This window comes from Cydia fagiglandana, chromosome 19 (genome assembly GCF_963556715.1).
Source record: "Cydia fagiglandana chromosome 19, ilCydFagi1.1, whole genome shotgun sequence".
NCBI classification, from domain to species: domain Eukaryota; kingdom Metazoa; phylum Arthropoda; class Insecta; order Lepidoptera; family Tortricidae; genus Cydia; species Cydia fagiglandana.
This window is the reverse complement of record NC_085950.1, coordinates 10,226,112-10,244,350: the sequence shown is the minus strand read 5'-3', so window position 1 is coordinate 10,244,350 and position 18,239 is coordinate 10,226,112. Positions and strand designations below refer to the sequence as shown.

Sequence of the window (18,239 nt, the reverse complement as noted above, 5' to 3'; positions counted from 1 at the left end):
TTTATATGTATGTATTACTCTTTTAAAGGATTGTTAAAATAGGTCTTAATACATAGTAATAAGGGTGAATATTGATCGTGAAAAGCGAAATTGTCACGTGACTTGACGATGACAATGGCACTAAAAACTGACACCGTTGAAGAGAGCTGGGAACTACTCTCACTGGATCTATAATGTGTGTGATGTAGGGAAAAGCTGATACTTCTTTAGATGTAGTAAAATCTCGTTAAGATAATTCGAAAAGGATCTCGCCAAAGCATTTTACTCGTAAGCTCAAAAACTTATTAACCGTGAAAAAATGTTGGAATAAATTGCTTTTTCAAGTCGCTTTTCGTTTAAGGAAAACAATGTTTGGGAAAGAGACTATTATTAGTGATCCAAAGGACTCGAGCCTTTTACCTATTTTTTTAGGGCTCGCCTTATCTCTTGACGCCTAAAAGGCTAAAAGCCTATTTAGCCCTTTAGCCCCGAGCCTAGTTATATTTAAGAGCTTAGACTCTCGGGGCTTACTAAGGTTATTAGCCCCAAGAGTCTAGGATCTCGTGGGCTAAAGAGCTAAAATAGGCTTTTTTTAGGGGCTTAATAAGGTTATTAGCCCACGAGTAAATAGAATTTAACTAGGCTTTTAGGCTTTTAGCCTTTTAGGCGTCAAGAGATGAGGCGAGCCCTAAAAAAAGAGCTCCAAAGGCTCGAGTTATTCATCCAAAATTATCCTAATATACGTCAAATTACGTCAATGTTTAACATTTATACGTCAATAGCTTTATTGTAGTCTCTGTCACTAAAAAACCAATGTGGACATTTTACAGCAATTTTTAATTACGTTTTAGGGGTTGCTACTGCACTTTGATCATCGACTCAATTTGAAACACCCAAGAGATTTAAGCACAGGTTTAAGCAAAAAGGAATAAGGGGAGAGAAGAGGCGAAGAAAGCATATATGGATCAAGTAGAAGAAAAACTCAGCATAGTATCGTATCAAGCTGTCAAGGAGAAGACAGAGGATACATGGAAATCGATATACCAACAAGAGTTTAAGGGCCAGTTGCACCAACTACAGTTAACAGACTGATCAACGTCACGCAGCAGAGATCTATGAAACTTCCAATACAATAAAATTTAGCCAACGTTTTAACGGTGGCAGACGGTTTCGTGCAACCGACCCTTTAGTCTTAAATATATGACGATGACGATGATGATAATATCCTTAATACTAACCTAAAATCTGGTGCAAATTCCTTGTGTCACATAAACTCGGTTCAGGAAATCAGTTAGATAACGGCGTGGGAAACTTTCACCGCGCGGCACAATGCGGGCAATTAGCTATGTGGGCTACTGCCTTTAGGATGCTGGCGAATTGTCATCTTATACTCCAATTCGAGTTTCAGATCGCGGGGCGATTCGGGAAATGAATTAGAGATTAACTAGATACGATATAGTAAAGATATGTGACGTCCCACGGGTAAAGGTATCTTATGGCGGTTGGCGCTTACGCTATTATTGACGTCGCTCCAATATTATTGCGGTGCTATGCGACGTAAGCGCCAGCCGCCATAAGGCACCTTTTGTCGTGGAACGTCACATAACTTTACTATTTCATATCTAGTGAATCTCTAATTAATTTCCCAAATCGCGGTGACAGCCGCCATAAAGTACCTTTTGCCGTGGAATGTCACATATCTTTACTATTTCATGTCTAGTGCATCTCTAATTCATTTCCCGAATCGAGCCGTCGATCTGTTTCCGATATGATACGGATCTGCCAGTTTCAAAAGTGATGTTTTTGGTTGATGACATGTTACTTTTGACACTGTCGGATCACTATCATATTGGAAACAGGTCGAATAGGTAACAAAACCCGAATTGGCCTGTAAGCGATTTCCCGATTGTATTCTAAGAGAAATTAAAAGCGTGACGAAACCGGAATGATGTCTTATAGCGTTGGAAGTATTGAATTCAGAATAAAATTACTGTGTATATTATTTGCTTTTTAACCGACTTCCAAATCTCAAAAGGAGGAAGGTATCAATTCAGTTATATGTTTTTAGGGTTCCGTACCCAAAGGGTAAAACGGGACCCTATTACTAAGACTTCGCTGTCCGTCCGTCCGTCCGTCCGTCCGTCCATCCGTCTGTCACCAGGCTGTATCTCACGAACCGTGATAGCTAGACAGTTGAAATTTTCACAGATTTTGTATTTCTGTTGCCGCTATAACAACAAATACTAAAAACAGAATGAAATAAAGATGTAAATGGGGCTCCTATACAACAAACGTGATTTTTGACCAAAGTTAAGCAACGTCGGGAGTGGTTAGTACTTGGATGGGTGACCGTTTTTTTTTTTGCTTTTTTTGTTTTTTTTTGCGTTGTGGTACGGAACCCTTTGTGCGCGAGTCCGACTCGCACTTGCCCGGATTTTTTTTTTTTATGTAACAGTTATATCCCACGATAAAATCACCACGATGGGTGGTTATATGATAACCACCCATCAATATTACCTTAACCTTACCAAACCTCGATAACATTCTATTTTTACATATGAAAACTGAATGGTGTATATACATAATAAGTGTTCCGGACGTTTGTATTTTAGTGTTTATTTTATTTTGGGTAGTTCCATTTCATAACTTTGACGATAAAGAGGAAAATCCACCTCACCCCGTAGTGCCTCGTATTTGGGGTGAGAGGGGTTTTCATACAAAGGTGATTTTGGAAGATTGTTGGATCGATTTTTTTTATTATGCGTATTACTGTAGCTCCATTTTAAATTGGAATAGGTACATAATTTTTGTAGCAGTAGCCTTAAAATCCCTTCTCACCCCCCTCTCAAACCTTCTCTCCCCATTCATAACCCATCTCTCGCCCCGAAACCAACTCACCCCGTTTTACGGTAATGGAAGAGAGTAGATACTTACGAGTATAACGCGTTGTTTCATTCACTAATGTCGATGCTGACTATACTTTAATGTTGTAAATTACCGATATATGTATGTATGTATTAATAAAAACATGGTGACACATTCTAGCTGTCGGCATAAACAGATCCTGTTGAATTTAATTAAATTAACTTACAAATAAATCGTTAATCATGGTGGAGCAAGCGAGAATGCAGGAATGCCAGCCCTGAGATGTGAGAAATCACTTCCACACTAGAGAGAGCATAAAGCCGCTTAAATAAAGTAGAGCGACCGATCCGTTCGTTTTCAATTGCATCGAAGTTTTGGTAAAACCAATATACGAGTTTATTGCAGTTAAAACAAAACCTTTAATTGACTATAATTCGCGTGACCGCGTATTTACTTCTTATCTTAGTGTGCATTAATGTCAGCCACCGATGATTCATTAATCCATGAATACATACACGACACAATAAAACATGTTTGTACTGCTAAAATCGTAAACATCACTTTTGGCATTTTACCCAACTACGAGTACGTAGGTGAGCTACAAAGTATGGTTACAGTGAGAAATAGATCTGTACCGTCTTTTGGAACGTTATGGAATGCAATTGAATAATGATAATCACAGCGTAGTATGTAGTTACGTCTAAAATATGCGGTATAGCCCATAAGAAATGACATTAAAACAAATTAAAATATTTTCTGGAAATAATTTATTCTTTTTCTAATACTTCTAATAGCATTAAAAAATCCTCAATTGGAAGTGTCATTTATGTGATTCATGATACTTTATGTAGGTAGTCTTAGGTATACTGCGTAAGAGCGCGTATGTGTGGTGAACGCGAAACAGCATAAGCATAATGCGATCTCTAAAGTAGGTAATCTGTTGCTATGAGTCAAATTATGGTTAACTATGAATGTTCGTTGTTTCGATCGCGGCCTTGGGACCAAATTATTGCCTTCCCTTTGGACAACTGTGATTATGTCCCCCGTATAAACAGTCTTTATGTGGCCTTATTATCATTATAATAAGGTTTATTTTTAGGGGTGGTTTAACTTTCTTTTTTGTTTTGAAAATGTTTACCATTGACAGCTTATTAGTTTATACATTTCAATCATATATCAGACAGTCAACAATAATATATTAACATAATATTGAAGCATCTCGTCATGAACTAATGAATATGTCCCAAGAACGGGTCTACCGCGATATAATAAAATATGTAATTAAATATGTAGGTATGTATATGTATGTGTATATGTATGTAATAGGTTTGTGTATGGGTAATTAAATATGTGTAAAAAACGCGAGAGTTTAAAATGTTATATGTCCCAAGAAATTAGGAGGACAAAACCGTGTGTTATTGACCCACGTACTGGCTGGAGATTGGCCCTTAGTTTCATTAGGAAGGTATTTTATTTTCGAAAATATTTGCTTCTGCCTCATAACTATCATAGCACAGCGTATTTCGTTATCTTAGGATATACCTAAAGTATTTCATTACACAAACGGGTCTACCGCGATATAATTTTATTGTTTTTCCGTGTCAGTCTTTCCGTGAGCTGGTGCAACTCAGCTGAATCGTCGGAATTTAAGGTAAAAACAATGAAATTGTATCGCGGTAGACCCGTTTATGTAATTAAATGTGTGTACAAAACGCGAGAGTTTAGATAACTAAAGTGACGAAATATTCACGTACAGTCGCCATCAGATATATCGGACCAGCTAAGGTGTTCACAATATCTGAACGCGCACTCTAACACCTTGACAATAGAGGCGTGCTCAGATATTTGTGGGCACCTTGGCCGCTCCGATATATCTGATGGCGACTGTACGTCGAAACAAATAGTACCTACTTATCTTTATAACTCTTCAGTCGTAAATACTTAACAGCAAAACTCTTAAGAGCCAACAGGAGTGGTAATTTCTCCATACAAACGTACTCCTCGTTTTCCTCCGTGGTTTTTGAAGCTAGAGCAATAATTTTTTCAACACAGATTAATATTGTCAATATCTGTGTCGGACCGTTATGCTTTTTTTGATATTTTTGTTTTTTAAGGCGCTAGAGCCCTTCAAAAATGGCCAAAATGGCCTAATTGACTATGCCGCAATGAGAGGCGTGGCATTCAAAACTGATATCAATTAGCCAAAAAAGCAAAAAAGAAAATTTCATAATCATTTAGATTTCCAAATTTGGGAATGATTGGTTAAGTTTTGGAGGAGGAAACAGAGGAGTACGAAACCTCGATTTTTGAGATTTTTACGCAGGATTTTTCGCCTTGTCCTTATCGCACTACTTTTAGGTGCCGCTTCCGTTAGCGAAACGGGTATATTTACCTAAAATATTTAAAACTCAGCTCCTGTTTCGTCTTAACTGCCCACCAGACCCATCAATCGACCTTCTTACTTCGAAATAAGGTTTAGACACGAACTATCAGTTATCAGTACATGGTTTCAATTGAGGCCTGTAGTAAAATGATCATGGCTGAACAATAAACCTAAATCGTTTTGGCACGTATGGTCGTAGGTATCGTATATGTAACTGCGTTCTGTGAAATTTAAGTAACTTACATGTAACAAAACTTACCAACTTCGCTTCGAGTCAACTAAGTTCACGTAAACAAAGCTAAGTCGGCCTTGCAATGCCCTATTTCTGACAAGTAAATTATTTACTACATCAGATAATTCTGACATTGCTCGAAATATACATTTATTCATAGCGATGCAGTTTACGGCTGATTTAAAGCGATCATGTTATTATGTTGTATTTTTGACGTAAATCGTATAAACCCTAGTTTATAACCTAGAACGGTATTCGACTTGCAAAATCTGTTATTAATGTGTTGCTTGCAGCGCATCTCGCTCGTACTTATTTATTGGGTTGGCTCAAAATGAGATCAAATAATAGACTCCTTTTTAGGGTTCCGTAGCCAAATGGCAAAAAACGGAACCCTTATGGATTCGTCATGTCTGTCTGTCTGCCCCGTCCGTATGTCACAGCCACTTATTCCGAAACTATAAGAACAACTATACTGTGGAAACTTGGTAAGTAGATGTATTCTGTGAACCGCATTAAGATTTTCACACAAAAATAGAAAAAAAAAACAATAAATTTTGGGGGTCCCCCATACTTACAACTGAAACTTAAAAAAAAAAAAAATCATCAAACCCATACGTGTGGGGTATCTATGGATAGGTTTTCAAAAATGATATTGAGGTTTCTAATATATATTTTTTCTAAACTGAATAGTTTGCGCGAGAGACACTTCCAAAGTGGTAAAATGTGTGCCCCCCCCCCCCCCTGTAACTTCTAAAATAAGAGAATGATAAAACTAAAAAAAATATATGATGTACATTACCATGCAAACTTCCACCGAAATTTGGTTTGAACGAGATCTAGTTAGTAGTTTTTTTTAAAACGTCATAAATCGTAAACCGCAATTTTATTATGTTACTTGCTGTTGCGGAACCCTTCATGGGCGAGCCCGACTCGCACTTGGCCGCTTTTATTGAAAGATCGAATCGGTGTAAAGTTTATGGAGGATGATTGTAATATAACAATTTTTTAGCGATAACATGGAACATTGGGCTTTAAAGTTAATTCATTCTCGATGTCCACAAGAATCACATAGGTTACCTTTTTAACTCAAACGACCGACCTTATGTGTAACCAGTCATCATAATTATAATCATAATCATTTTATTCGTAAAGCTAATTTACATGTCAGTCTGGATACAAATCTAAAAATATACGGAAAAATAAATAATCCTTACATAGCAAGCATAATCCGATAAAATATCAATTATACAATTCTATATTATTCTAAATAAAAAAGTCAATTATATAAATCTAATAATAAAAAATGTCAACACTTTCAATAGAAAATAATCAAAATAATTATTACAATAAGTATACGTGAGCGATTGTCAAGGGCGTATCAAAACAAGATCAAAACCTTATTAGTTAGATCAGAATCGACCCCAGCTCTAGTTGGCTTACAGAGCGAGTTTATGCGTCTGTCGGTCTTTATGTAAATCTATGTCGAATTAACTCCATTCGTACTTGCAATTTATGGAATTACGTCTTAATGAAAATTTAGTAGAAATGCTGGGAATTAGGTCACTCGTTTAGTAAATCAGTGGGTATAATTAATATTATTCCTAACAACACGACGAAACAACAAAAGCATCACTGTCTGTCTGCTGTTACTTAGAGGATTTAACCAACGGAGACGCCATGTCTATAATTTGCGGTACAAAATAGTCTGCCGTTTTTTTTGCGGTGGAGGGGCACATCAAATGTATAGGTAAGTACGTCATGTCAGATAAACGTCAGTCCATACATGTGGTTGACACCTGGTTGACCATTGGCCGCCTATTTTCGACAGAGGGGAACGCCTGTTAATGACCGCTCCGTTTGGTTATATTCTCTAAGGTTTGTTAGGTACTTGCCTCTTCACGCTTTAGACAAAATTTGGTATGGAGATAGTTTAAGGCCTAGGGACATAGTTTATGTCAATCATCATCATCAGCAAACTAAGTCTGAATACCAAATTTATTTTAAACTGGTTCAGCCATTTAGGCTTGACGAGGTAACAGACAGACAGTTACTTTCGTATTTATAATATTATTAGGGATACATAAACCTACTTTGTTTGTATCTTAAAGGTTAATTCGAACTTACTGTGAAATCAGAATGATATTTGAATCATGTTATTTGTCTATCGTGCTTCTCGCCCGCGCTAATACATGTACGCCCAAGTATGAGCGTAATGCAAGATAACCGAATGACATCAGTTAGATGTCATTCTGATATCAGTGTACGTTCGAATCCGCCTGTTAGCACAATTATTTTTACAAGCACGCGTTGATGTCACTTACTAGAGGGTTTCGCTCAAAGTTACACAATGAGACAATAGTTACTTAAGATACAAGTGCGGAAAAGAGGAAATTGAAAATTACCTATTCGCACATGTATCGTACAACGTTTTACAGTAGGTACATATGGCCCTTTAAACTTATGACATACGCACGAAAAGTGCTATTTTACGCACTAATGCGGGAAAATAGAACCATATGTACTGTAAAATTAATTTCTTAACTATTTGCTTTCATGCTTTGTACAATAAGGTTTAAAATTAATTTATATACAGGCATACATACATATATATTAAAACTGGTTTCTGCTTGTACCTTCGTTTTCGTGTGATAATGATAATGATTGATATAAAAAATATCTTAAAGGTCCATCCTCGGGCCTCAAACTATCTCCATACCAAATTTCATACAAATCTTTTGAACGGATTAAGCGTGAAATATACAGACAGAGTTATTTTGACATTTATAATACCTATAGGTATTACGAGTAAGTAGTAGTGATAAAATTCGATACCATTTGCCTCTAGAAAACCTGCATGATAGTTATAAAATAATAGACGCGGCGACTCGCGATTGGTCAAACACACATAAAACGAATTTGGTAGTCAAATAACCTTATTATAATAATCAGGACACTTTTATTCCATGTACCTGCCACGTGCCCTAACTTTATGGGATTTTTGTGAATGGATTAAAGTTTGTAACCGTCATTTGTTTATAACCGACTTCTAAACTTGAAATTTCAGCCTTAGGATTGATAGATGAGGATAGGAGGGATAACCTCCCTGCTAATCTAATCTAATACCTTTAAACGAGGAATTCTTGTTTATTTATATATCTCGGGGATCTCGGAAACGGCTCTAACGACTTCGATGAAATTTGCTATATGGAGGTTTCGGGCGATAAATCGATCTCCCAGATATTATTATAAATGCGAAAATAACTCTGTATGTCTGTCTGTTAGGTACCTCTCTACTCTAAAACGTCAGAACCGATTGAGGTATGGAGATCATTTGAGGTCCGGAGTCCTAATAATATCTTAATAAAATTATCATAAAGATACCAGGACGGATGATGGTCGTTCTTGTCTACGTGACAGCATGATAAAACGGTATCCGTCACTTTCAATCGCGCTCTGTTAAAAGAGACGGATATTTAGTCATGTGGATAAAGCCATCCATAATAGGCCTGCTGGACTCAGTAGAACGAATAAAAGGTTTTTTTCAAAAATGTCCTCTTATTCTTATATATGTTTATTTTTACGTCTATGACTGACGTCATTTACAATAAATTATTTCCTTTTATATTAAAACGTTATTCATTACGGTAAGAACAGAGACAATTAAATGATAAAGACTGCAATCACCATATACGTACTCCCGATTGTAGTGAATAGCTACACTTTGACACCACTTAAGCGCAGAAATAAACACGCATCGCCACCATTCTAGCGTGCCCTTTTTGTGTTAAATTCGATGGAGAATCAACAGTGATGAGGCATGCCTGTGTTTTTATGATATAGGAGGCAAACGAGCAGACAGATCGCCTACTCGAAAGCGATTACCGCCGCCCATGGACACCCGGAACACCAGAGGGGTTGCAAGTGCATTTCCGACCTTTAGATGTACGGGTTTGTCTAATGCGTAGGAACACAATACATATCCGGTGGCGCTAATCCAGCTGCAAAGCAGGTTCTATCATGAATTAGTTTAGCGAAATCTCACTCTCGTTTATGCAAGATGCATCAAATACGACTCGTACTTTGGTAATGGTTCGATTTTTATAAATGACTACATGACGACTATCCGAGACAGGAAGTTTCTGATTATGTATCTTTTGTCACATTATGCAGTCTTAATGCCTTATCTGAAGTAGCAGTTCATTTTAGGGTCATATTCAAGATGGGAAGACGCTCTGAACAACGCGTATGCGCACGCGTCTTTGTGTGATCTACATCGCATCTTCAGATTAACAGTCATTTTAAGCAACTTGTCTTTGTAAATATGTAATTTATTAAGATACCTATCGTCTGACTAATCATGAAATATCTGATGCAAATTGTTGTCCTGGCGACTATTTACGACTAAGATGGGTCACGTGACAGGTCACGTTTAATGCTCATCTTTTATCATTATTGTAATAGACTAAGAGAGATCTTTAAGAGTCATTTGTGGGATCAATCGAAATGTTGTTTTAAAGTTTATTCCCAGATTACTCCAAGACAGCTGGACCGAATTAAAAAAATACTTTTGGACAGAGCAAATGCAAAGGGTCGGCAACGCTCATGAAATATCTGTGGTGATACAGGCATCCGTAGGCTACGGTGACTGCTTACCATCAGGTGGCCAGTATGCTTGTTTGCCTCCGACGTGGCACTTAAAAAGGGATCCATACAGCTGGGGCAAGTATGCATTCGCATGTCTTTCTGGCTGTGCTCCTCTATAGTTTTTCAAAATGGCGGGCTTGATCCCGCAAGCTGCCGGAGTCTCTAGTTTATCCTATTTGTTAATACTTATGTTATAAGATGCAGTATATGATCATAAATTATTTTAATGGCATCTTAAACTGTTAAAGTCTATGTTTTATCAAGCAATTATAATACATAGAAAATGCAAATATCTAAAGTCATCAATGATGATTGAGAGGACAATTATATCCACTTCCCGATGAGTCACCGGTCATAATGTATATTGGTTTAATTATTTGAGTGGCATATAATGCAGTCACAGTTTTATTTACCTGATGACACAGCTATAGGTTTTTGTTTGTATGTCCCACTGCTGGGCGTATGTCCAAAAGGGTTTGGGCTATACCCAAATGATCAACGTGAGTTCAGGAATTCACATACACCTTTAACCTTTTGAATTCGTACCTTATTGTATATACCTAGTATTGGGATGAATAACGGTTGTTTGAGAAAGCCATGAAATATAAGAAATGCTAGTTTATCTAGCTAATACCTTTAAACGAGCAATTCTTGTTTATTTTTATTATTTGAATGAAATTTGCTATATGGGGACGATAGATCGATCTAGCTAGGTCTTATCTCTGGGAAAACGCGCATTCTTGAGTTTTTATATATTTTTCGAGCAAAGCTCGGTCTCCCAGATATTTTGGCTTATGAAAGATTCTAATAAGATAAGATTGAGACGAAGTGTACTTTGTAATGCTCACTGGGCTTTACGAGGTTAATATTAAACAGTAAGTACTCACGCCCTTCTGTGGCCATCTTTGCTGGTCGAAGGGGTACATTTCTTCGCAGATATACCCTACTCAAGTTTCGTCACGATACTTTACAAAATCTCATCAAAGCATCAAAGGCAAACGGTTACAAATATCAAATGATATTTTCATTTGTATAATTAGGCGTTTTTTATAGACTACTATCACTTGGCTACGATTCTGATGGTCCTCTTACTTTTGGGCGTCAAGTGAATAAATTATAAGTGTGGCAGTTTATTTCCGAGAGCCGCACGCAAAATGCCCAGCATCTGATAGCGGGGTCGACATTACTTAGAGTCGTGCCGCGATACCAATCTTGTTAGAAACTGCTGGCTATAGTGGCTATGCAGTGAATCTGCTGGTGAATCATCATTTAGGATAGCAAATAAATTTAGCTTTAGTACTTTTATAGAGCTAGTTATTAAAATTATTTCTTTTCACCACACCAGCTCGGAAAGGCTTACTTTGCACTTCACAAACTGATAGCAAAGTTGCATTTTATTCACGTGTGAGGCAAAGTAATCAAATGCAAATTTTGAGTTGTTTTCTTATGTTTGCTGGAAGAATTGACTTTTAAATGATGATATTGGATGATAAATATTTAATAACATTCATTTGGATTTGATTTGGTTTGATTTTGTTTGATATTTTACATTTAATATTTGCTTCGTATCAATACTAGCACGAGCGGTTAAACAATAACTTTCCCCCGTTGTAAAACAAATAAATATTTCCTCGTCAGACTCCATCCACTTTACTAAAAGTAATTCTTCCTACTTTTTAAAATTAAAAATGTATTTTTAACAAAACTATTAATTACAGAATACAGCGATGTAGGTTTTATCTAAACTGAAAATCGTAAATCAAGACCAAAAAAAGTAGGACAATGTTGCCACTGCAATAATTTGTTTGTAAAATTGTAAATTCCTTTTTATAAATAAACACGCTAAGATAATTTAGTTATTGGTAATTTTACTCCTACGATTATAAAAGTACTTATTTTTACATAAATACAAGACGCGCTAGTAAAAAGTGGCAACATGTTCTTACTTTTTTTGGTCTTGAATTACGATTTTCAGTATATCACGGGGAACCAGATATAAAACGATTAGCAGAACCAGAACAACATTACGAGTACAAATTGATATCTTATACTTAGATTTAAGTATCGTCTTAACTGTGCTATACATATCATATTCTGTAACCTACTGTTGGCGAGATCTCTATATATGAGGGTATACTTAGTGAAAGATATGGCGCTGTTATTAAAATATTTTTACTTATTTTTCTGGTAATGTGACAGTTCCACGTAAAACAGACGTTATAACACTGGAGTCGACATTACTTGAGTCGTGCTCTGATACCGATCTCACGGAGGTGCGGAAGGCACGCTGGCGATTTTATTGCCACGCATATACAATCGTACGTCATCTGTGATCAAATCATCCGTGCAAAGTCAGGCGACGGAAGTTAGGCAGGTATATATACTTTTAAGACTGAACTTGGGACCAAATAAACTGGTTTACTTTGCTATAAAATTAGGAGTGGAGCTTTGGGATAAATTCGAAACCAGTACGGATATGATAGTCGTTCTTGTCTACGTGAGAGCGTGATAAAACAGTGTCCGTCACTTTCTAACCCACAGTGTGAAAAAGAGACAGTTATCTTATCAAGTTATCACGTGGATACAGATGGATAAACCCATCCATAATACGGCAGGTTTAAGAAATTGGTCCCACCTGGCACAGATGAAAATAGATGCATATTCCGTCCACGCCTCGTGTATAGCACCCAGATACATAAATTAAACGTCTTTAATGCCGTATTCTTTAACTATTGTTTTTACGAGTGTTCGTAACGCATTTAACACTTCACCATACATTTTAGAACCTAATTACATAAGCATTAAAAACCGTATTTGTTTGTATAATCATTGTCACATTTAACCACAAAGATCGTGTTAATAAGACTGAATTTCCTTTAACAATCTTCATCCTTAATAACCAAACAGCTTATCGTTCCTTTTCAATTTTGAACTTTGTAGCTATTAATTTAAGGTCGAATTTAGAATGGTAACGTATGGCGTGCGCACGAGTTCGTGTTTATCACGTAATCGCAAGTGAAATGGTTGTATTCAAGCACGCTTCCCACGATCAGCTGTTCCCTATTAAAAGACGTAATTGTTTGAAAAAGTGCGCATTGTCTCCGTGTATATGTTTTGTGGAAGTAACCGTCCTGAAATAATATGCCAAAATGTATTATTATTGCTAGTTTTTAACTCCTGACGCAAAAAGAGGAGATTGTAGTAGGTAGTAGTAGTAGTAAACACTTTATTGCACAAAACAAGTACATAACACGTAACACAGAGAGATAAATGTGTATAGGTACAAAAGCGAACTATTCCGATTGTTTATTATATTTCTGCCATTGGGAGCAAAGTTTCGTTTAAAACAGCTCTAAGAAAATGTTCACGTTTGATCCACTTAAGAGGACAAGTGTAAATAAATAATTAATAAATATTATAGGACATTCTTACACAGATTGACCAAGTCTCACAGTAAGCTCAAGAAGGCTTACATACATAGAAAACACCCATGACTCAGGAACAAATATCTGTGTCATCACACAAATAAATGCCCTTACTGGGAATCGAACCCAGGACCATCGGCTTCACAGGCAGGGTCACTACTCACTAGGCCAGACCAGTCGTCAAGTATTAACCTTAAAATATGACCTCATAAATATTAAAGGATACACCCGAATCCCTGAACAGATCAAAACAGGGGGGCTACCGCGAATCACGTTCGACGTGTTGCCTCTTTTTCGCACTTGTAAATTCGTCATCAATGATTATACATGAAAGTCATGAAACGCCTTGTCTTGGACGCTTATCCATGTCTTGGACAGTTTGTACAAAATGAATCATGTATTGATTGTCATTTAACCTTTCGTGTGGAGTGGTCAAAAATCGTGGGTTCAAACCTCGATCGTTCTATAAGTACCTGTAGCAGAAAAAAAACATTCTCGAGAAAAACGCAAAAAGTTGATTAATAATTTGATCAGCAGGCGTATTATGGATAGCTTTATTCACGTGATAAAATAACTGTCACTTTTTAACATCGCGGGATATACAGTGGCGGACACCGTTTTATCATGCTGTCACGTGGACATAAACGACCATCATACATATCCGTACAGGATCCTTATCAATCTTATCAATATCATACACAAAGGAGAGGTTAAACGATGCCTCTGGTTTCCTGCTAATTAACATTTCGGTAGTTTTAATTGTAATGTCTCTGGCCTCGTCATTTCTTCCGCCAATTGTGAAACTTGTCACCTTCCTCATTTAAGGTGTTTTTGTCACCTTTCTTCAAAAGTCGTAAGTGTATCATTTTCCCTTTGTAACATAGGACCGTTTGAATTGAGAATGTGTTGAGTGTGCAATTTATATTTTGGTCTGGTAGCTGAATGCAACTGGATCGGAATTATTTTATGCAGTACTGTCAGTATCAAAACTACCTAGGTTTTTATGACTCTTTTGAGTCTAGAGTCCGTCTAAGCTAACTTTACACCGACTTGAACAGGACTAACAGGGAGGAAAATTATGGATATTTAATACCTTCAAAATTATATTTAATTAGAAAGCGCTGGAGCGTGCGACTTTCAATCCGGAGGTCGCTGGTTCAAACCCCGGCTCGTACCTATGAGTTTTTCGGAACTTATGTACGAAATATCATTTGATATTTGCCAGTCGCTTTTCGGTGAAGGAAAACATCGTGAGGAAACCGGACCGTTTTCAGTTTCTCGAGTAGCTTAATACTAATGCGTTGAGCGAGGAAGCTACCATTGCCAGCTCTACGGTCACATGTAATATTGTAATATTAGGCCACTTCATGCTTTAGACGTAAACGTTTTTGTCACCGACTGTACAGTATGATCGCAATAGCTGTATAGCAATGTAACTTCATCAGTCTTCCTCCTGCCGCAAGGTCGGTTGCACTCGAAGGAAATGACCAAACGGAATCATTAAATGCATCATTCTGCATAGTCGTAAGGCTAGACGAGAAAGTGTATATACCTACGTCACAATTTTTTTTTACGATGTTGTGTTGAATACTTTATCTATTTATATAATAATATCTTTAAACAACCAATCCTTTGTTTATTTATTTATATATAAATTATATAATAGGATAAATAATTCGGGGATCTCTGAAACGGCTCTAAAGATTTCGATGTAATTTGCTATATGGGGGATTTCGGCGGTAAAAAATCGATCTAAGTCTTATCTCTGAAAAAACGCATCTTTTTTGAGTTTTTATATGTTTTCCGAGTAATTCTCGGTCTCCCAGATATTTAAATTATCATAATAAAGCATTTATAAACATGGTTAGCCATATAACTTCGACATTCAAATAATAGCCACACCTGAGCGAAGATGTTCGAGTTAATTTTGGACCATACATTGAAAGTTTTTGGACTCAAGTTGGACGGTTTTACGATGTAAATACTGACGCAAATATAGGGGTATTCTGTCTCTAACATTATAGCGTCAAAAGAAACTAGTGGCTCCGTGATATCTAAGCTTAAAAAAGTTAAAAAAAATTAAGTAACTTCTTTGAATTATTCACATCACAGCCAACTCTCAACAATTTTAACAACCTAGGTGTGTTTTTTATAGACAATCTCCTTATTTTTTTCTTGTTAACAGGAAGGCGAGGAGGAAGTCGGCGACCTGTACCAAGATGAGAAGAACGGGGCGGCCCTCCTCATCAGGAGACATCCCAAGCACGGCAAACTCATGGTGGTGAGTGTCTAAATACTACACCCTTCGGCCAAAAGTCACAAACGCTAAACTTCAGAAACGAGCTTACATATACGGTACGGTGAACGCAGCTACCCTCAGCAAGCACAAGCAAACAAAGCAAGGGTATCCAAATTACGGATTGCTCCGAGTCAAATTCCGATTAAAGAAGAAAATCACCAATTATAAAAATCTAGGGTAACTATTTAAAGACGAATGAGACGATGCAGTTCGCATTCTGGGGTTTACAGAGTTCTGATAGATTATTTATTTTAATATTTAGTTTGATTTGGATAGTTCATCCACGTCCATGCCCTAAACTCTTTATTACAATCGTTTAAACCAACAATAGCTTTATAAGTTCTTTAAGCCGTCATAACAAAACAATAGCCAAACGCTTGTAGCGCTGAACGAACGTTGCGTAAGGCGACCTTACTCCAAATGCAGGCATCATTGCTACTGCTTACTGAACCGCTGTGTCGAATGCTTGGGAAAACCAGTCTACAAGGACTTACTGATTGAAGCTTTAACCGCCGATTTTATGCCAAAAATGCCTTACATCATTTTGGAAGGCCGCTGATACTCTTCAAACTGCTGGATCGATTTTTATCAGACGTAACTTAGAAACACCGAAAGGAACTGGTTTTCATGTTTAAAACCGCATGGTAATCGGTCCAACCGTTTGAGAGCTAGGATGCCACAGACATACAGATTACAGACACTTTTGGACCAGACCTATTTAGTAGAACTGTGCTTGCGAATTACGCGAAAAATACACATCAAAGAACGTTGACGTGCACCCAGAAAGTTCATGTAGTTTTACACAGATTCGTGCGATCAAATAAGAATTAGCGAACCGACAGCCCCTCATGAATAAGCGTGCAAACATTCGCATTCGCACAATTTCTTTCTCTTCCTACGAATGTAAATGCCCGGATACAACTATGCAATTTTCGGATGTTCACTTTTTTTCCTTGGTCAAAGAACCAATTAGATCCTGGCGTATCAAATCTTATATGCTATTGATGGTTAATGAATTTGATTCATTTGTTCATTTCTATAATATTTCCAATAAAAAGTGCAAATATACTGGTCCATTCTAAATGTAGACTCACACATGCTCGCTCAGCTATTGAAATATTCTTGGCCATTCTTAGCCGTTGCAAGCCGTTATCTACTACTAGCATTTTATGATCTGTGATTACACTAACACCTTAACGAACTTCGTACAATGACACGCATATTCTAATATTATGAGGTAGATAAGGTCAGCCGGCAGTTGCAACTACTCTAAAATACAAGAAGTGAGTCTAAAGGGGCCCACTTGCCGGACGATATCAGCCTGTCAGTTAAACGCAAAATTTGACAGCTTCAAACAACTGACAGGCTGATACCGCAAGGCTTCCAGCGCTTAATGGTAACATTCCATTTCTGACTGCAGCTGCACTACTAGTCCTCAACGCGTCGCTGTCATTGTCAATTTCCATAGTAAAATGAACAGTAATGCAGCTGTCGTTAGAAATGGACTGTCACCTTAATGGTAACATTCCATTTCTAACCGCAGCTGCACTACCGGTACTGAACGCGTCGCTGTCATTGTCAATTTCCATAGTAAAATGAACAGTAGTGCAGCTGCTGTCGTTGGAAATGGACTGTCACGCTAATACTCCTAGTTTGTCAAATTACTCTCATTTCCATACATCGGGGTTTTCGGTGCGGGAATGATTTCGTGTAAGTATTTATAACTTTGTTTATTGTAAAATAATAACCAAACTATGAATTACACGTAGGTAGTAAGGTCCAAATGTGCTTAGAAATGTTAAATTAGTATCGTTTTTTACAGTTTTTACCTGTTATTAGGCTAGTTTAAAACATTCCCGCACATGATTGAAATGAGTCATTTCAATCATGTGCAATAGACAGAGAGGATATAGTACATTTCGATGCTAGTGCGGAAGGTATGTCATTACTTCACGAGTACCGAGATATCTTGCCACGAGCCGCAGGCGAGTGGCAAGACTCGGGACGAGTGAAGAATGACATTTCCGCACGTGTATCGAACGACGTTTTTTAATACAGTTGCGAAAAAATAAGAAAAACATTGTTAATCGTACACTAAACAAAAGTGGTAACAGTGACAGCTCGGTTAGACGTCGTCTTTAAGTATATTATATCTATGGGCGTTTGGCAGCTATTCCGTTCCATTCCAGTCAACTTATTAAGAACGGAATTTTCAATATTGAATATTAAAAAATAAACGTGTTATAATCATGAAGAGGTAAGTAATTAAATATGAAATATGTAATATTTTTCGTATTCTTACATTAACGGTAGGTTTTTATGCTGATTACGACGTTTAAAGGAAAGTAATATTAACACTCATCAATAAGTAGTCGTGAATTGGAACAAGTATAAATTTAAAAAAATTGGAAA

General features: G+C 37.0%; 1 protein-coding gene across 4 annotated transcripts in view; it reads left to right on the top strand.

The window, feature by feature from the left end:
• LOC134673729 (A disintegrin and metalloproteinase with thrombospondin motifs like) overlaps positions 1–18,239 on the top strand; it is a 222,305-nt gene that overhangs the window by 162,327 nt on the left and 41,739 nt on the right. For all 4 annotated transcript variants that reach the window (XM_063531732.1, XM_063531733.1, XM_063531730.1 and 1 more), the window contains exon 4: positions 15,714–15,809. In XM_063531732.1, the coding sequence (XP_063387802.1) occupies positions 15,714–15,809 (96 nt within the window). The remainder of the gene's footprint in view (positions 1–15,713; positions 15,810–18,239) is intronic.